Source organism: Papio anubis, unplaced genomic scaffold (assembly GCF_008728515.1).
Source record: "Papio anubis isolate 15944 unplaced genomic scaffold, Panubis1.0 scaffold3046, whole genome shotgun sequence".
Classification (NCBI taxonomy): Eukaryota; Metazoa; Chordata; class Mammalia; order Primates; family Cercopithecidae; genus Papio; species Papio anubis.
In genome coordinates, this window is record NW_022163155.1 from 1 (window position 1) to 3,470 (window position 3,470).

A 3,470-nucleotide genomic window follows, 5' to 3' on the forward strand; every position below is an offset into this window, starting at 1 on the left:
TCGGGACTCACAGCAGCAGGGCCGACACCAGGAAGACGAAGAAGGTGTTCTCCACCAGGTACCGGTGCACCCAGGGCAGCCAGGAGACCCTGGGGCCCGCCGCCTCCAGGTAGCGCACCCACACCCTGCCGGCCTCGTACATGCTGTCCAGGGTCCGGAAGGGACCACAGGTGCTCGAGGGCTTCACCCTGGGGAAGAGGCCGACCAGGAACCCCCTAGCCCGGGCAACAGCCCACCCGGCTCCCTCCCAGCCCGTCCTCTTCACCCCTAAGTCTCGGGCCCCCCCAGGCACCACTACCCAACCCAGGATGACACAGAAGGGTCCCCTCCACCCGCCCCTACTCACTGCCAGACTGCGTAGCAGAGGAAGATGGCAGCGCCCAGGAAGGCGGGGAAGCAGAGCAGCGTGAGGAAGACCGTGCTCATGTGTGAGGCCAGCCAGGGCCGGCGCGGCGCCTGGCAGTTGGCCAGAAGGCTGGTCTGCAGGGAAAGGCTATGCTCTGCCACCGTCCTGCTACCCCTCAGCACCCCTCCAAGGCCTGGGGGAGCTCAAGAGGGAAGGGCGACCAGAGCTGTGCATGCAAGCAGGGCCCAGGACAGGACCCCGCTCCCTGCAGCCTACTCATTTACAGAGGAAGACAGAGGCCTGCAGGTCACTCACACGCAAAGGGGTGATGCCAACAGCACCTCCATCCGCTGAAGGTTGCTGCCATGCCAGGCTCTGCACACAACACTGTACACGCCACCTCCCTCAGTGCCCACAGGAACATGGTCCCCATTGCATGGATGAGGAAACAGAAGGCCAGACAAGACAGGAGCCAGGATGGCCAGGCGCAGTGTAATCCTAGCTCACGCCTGTAATCCCAGCACTTTGGGAGGCTGAGGTGGGCGGATCACGAGGTCAGGAGATCGAGACCATCCTGGCTAACACAGTGAAACCCCGTCTCTACTAAAAATACAAAAAAAATTAGCCGGATGTGGTGGCGGGCACCTGTAGTCCCAGCTACTTGGGAGGCTGAGGCGGGAGAATGGCATGAACCCAGGAGATGGAGCTTGCAGTAAGCCGAGATCGTACCACTGCACTCCAGCCTGGGCAACAAAGTGAGACTCTGTCTCAAACATAAAATAAAATAAAATATAAAATAAAATAAAATATAAAATAAAATAAAATAAAGACAGGAGCCAGGATGGGAAGGGAGGTCCCAGTTCTCAGCCACTGGGCATGACCTAGTTGCGGACAGAGGACCAGGGTCACTTTTCCAGGGACCCAGCGGTCCCAAGGCTTAGTGTCTCCCAGAGCCCTGGCGCTACCCCTGGCCAAGTGCACACAGGCACCTGGTGATGACCTCTGAACCCAGCGATGCTTCCCGACCTGCCAAAGACAGTGATGCCAGGAGGGGTCAGCCGTCCCTTGGGCTGAGGGACAGGCCAGGGCAGCCCCACTCCACTCCAGTGGGGAGGGTTCCAGTGTCCCAGGCTCTGCCCAGCTGAGTCCTGCCCCCACTGCCAGGCCGCCCTGCCAGCCCAGCCCTCCCCAGGCCTTGGCAGCCTCACCTTCTTGACGTAGAAGACGAGCAGCAGCTTGATGATCTGCACGGCGGGGAGGAGGGGTGAGAAGAGCACCCCCAGCCTGGGGAAGGGTGGCAGTTCAGGGGCTGCTCCGGTGCCCTCCCCCTCCCTAAGACCAGGCTGGTTCCAGACCACGGGCAGGGCATGTGAGAATGGCCAAAACTAGGTCCTGGTCAGGGCCTGCATCGCTCCAGGGTCCACGGCTGGGCCCGGCTGTGCCCCCAGTGGGAGGCAGGTGCAGGAACCCCAGGGGGAAAGGGGCACTGACCGAGGGGCCAGACAGCAGGAGGCAAGCAGAGGACCCTCACCAGGCCAGAGTCTGCCCGTAAATCAGCTCCAGGGCATTCCGGGCGATGTCAAACTCCGGCTTCCGCCTCTTCAGCTTCTTCTCGGAGATAATCCTGCCTCCGAGGACGACCCCGGAGAGTTAGACGGGAAAGCCACGCCCAGGGAGGCCAGCCCGAGTCCCCACACCCAGAGGCGCCCGCCCCCCAGCCAGGCGACATCCTGGCCCTTCCACAGACAATGCCAAGGACAGACAGCCACCAGCCTGGGGCCCCCACCCAGGGCTTGGTCACACCGGCCTCTTCCAAAGTAGGTTCAGATACACCCAGAGTTAAACAAGCAGTATCAGCTCCAGCACCAAATGATTCTTTCTTTTTTGAAACAGGGTCTGGCTCTGTTGTCCAGGCTGGAGTGCAGTGGCACAATTGTGGCTCACTGCAGCCTTGACCTTCTGGGATCAAGCGATCCTCCCACCTCAGCCTCGTGAGTAGCTGGGACTCCAGGCACACACCACCATGCCTAGCTAATTTTTATTTATTTTTATTTTTATTTTTTTTAGAGACGAGGTCTCACTCTGTTGCCCAGGCTGGTCCCAACTCCTGGGCTTAAGTGATCCTCCCACCTCAGCCTCCCAAAGTGCTGGGATTACAGGTGTGAGTCACCACACCAGCTCTCCTACTGATTTTTTTAATCTTGTTATTATTGTTAAATTCACATATTCTCGAAGAAAACACCAAGAGGAAAACTCAGCTGAAGTTCCAGCGGGATCCCTGGAACCTTTTTTAAATCTTCCTTCGCTGTCCATTCCCTGCTGCCTGTTTTTCCTTTGTATCCTAGACTGAGGTTGTGTCATACACATGTCGCTTTTTTTTTTTTTTTTTTTTTTTTTTTTTAATGACACAGTCTTGCTCTGTCGCCCAGGCTGGAGTGCAGAGGCGCAATCTCAGCTCACTGCAACCTCCGCTTCCCGGGTTCAAGCGATTCTCATGCCTCAGCCTCCCGAGTAGCTATGACTACTGGTGTGTGCCCCGACACCCAGCTAATTTTCGTGTTTTTAGTAGAGACGGGGTTTTGCCATGTTGGCCAGGCTGGTCTCAAACTCCTGACCTCAGGTGATCCACCCACCTCACCCTCCCAAAGTGCTGGGATTACAGGCATGAGACACCACGCCTGGCCATACATGTCCCTTTGAAACCTGTTTTCCTTTCCAATCTAAACATGAGTTGGGTTCTATTTCCAGAGTCTTCCTCTGAAGGGTGGAGACACAGGGCCCTGATGTGAAAGGTCCAGGCCTGAGAACCTCCCAGCCACGCGTACCGGCCACTAAGGGGAGAACGCTCCTCACCCAGCCCACCCAGGGCCTCCTCACCTCCACACCAGTTCCCCAAAAAGCGTGTCCAGAAGCATGAGGACGAAGTCCATCACCAGAAACCGGTACAGCTCCTGGCCCACGAAGTCCTCCCAGCACTGACCCTGCAGGACAGCCACCCTGCGGCCCAGCCAGTGGTAGCACAGTGTCCCCAGGATGGCCAGCTTGAGGATGAGATTCCTGCAGAGGGTGCAGAGACTGAGGGGCGGGTGCAGAGACCGAGGGGCGGGTGCAGAGACCGAGGGGC

The 3,470-nt window shown here is 58.3% G+C and overlaps 1 protein-coding gene across 1 annotated transcript; it reads right to left on the reverse strand.

Moving 5' to 3' along the window:
* Positions 1-7: 7 nt before the first annotated feature.
* LOC116268597 (transmembrane channel-like protein 6) lies at positions 8-3,465 on the reverse strand (the record flags this gene model as incomplete). The annotated part of the gene is made up of 5 exons (XM_031661949.1): positions 8-188; positions 347-480; positions 1,555-1,630; positions 1,878-1,970; positions 3,224-3,465. Coding segments are annotated over 5 exons (726 nt in total), but the record flags the coding sequence as incomplete, so codon positions are not given.
* Between the last annotated feature and the right edge of the window lie 5 nt (positions 3,466-3,470).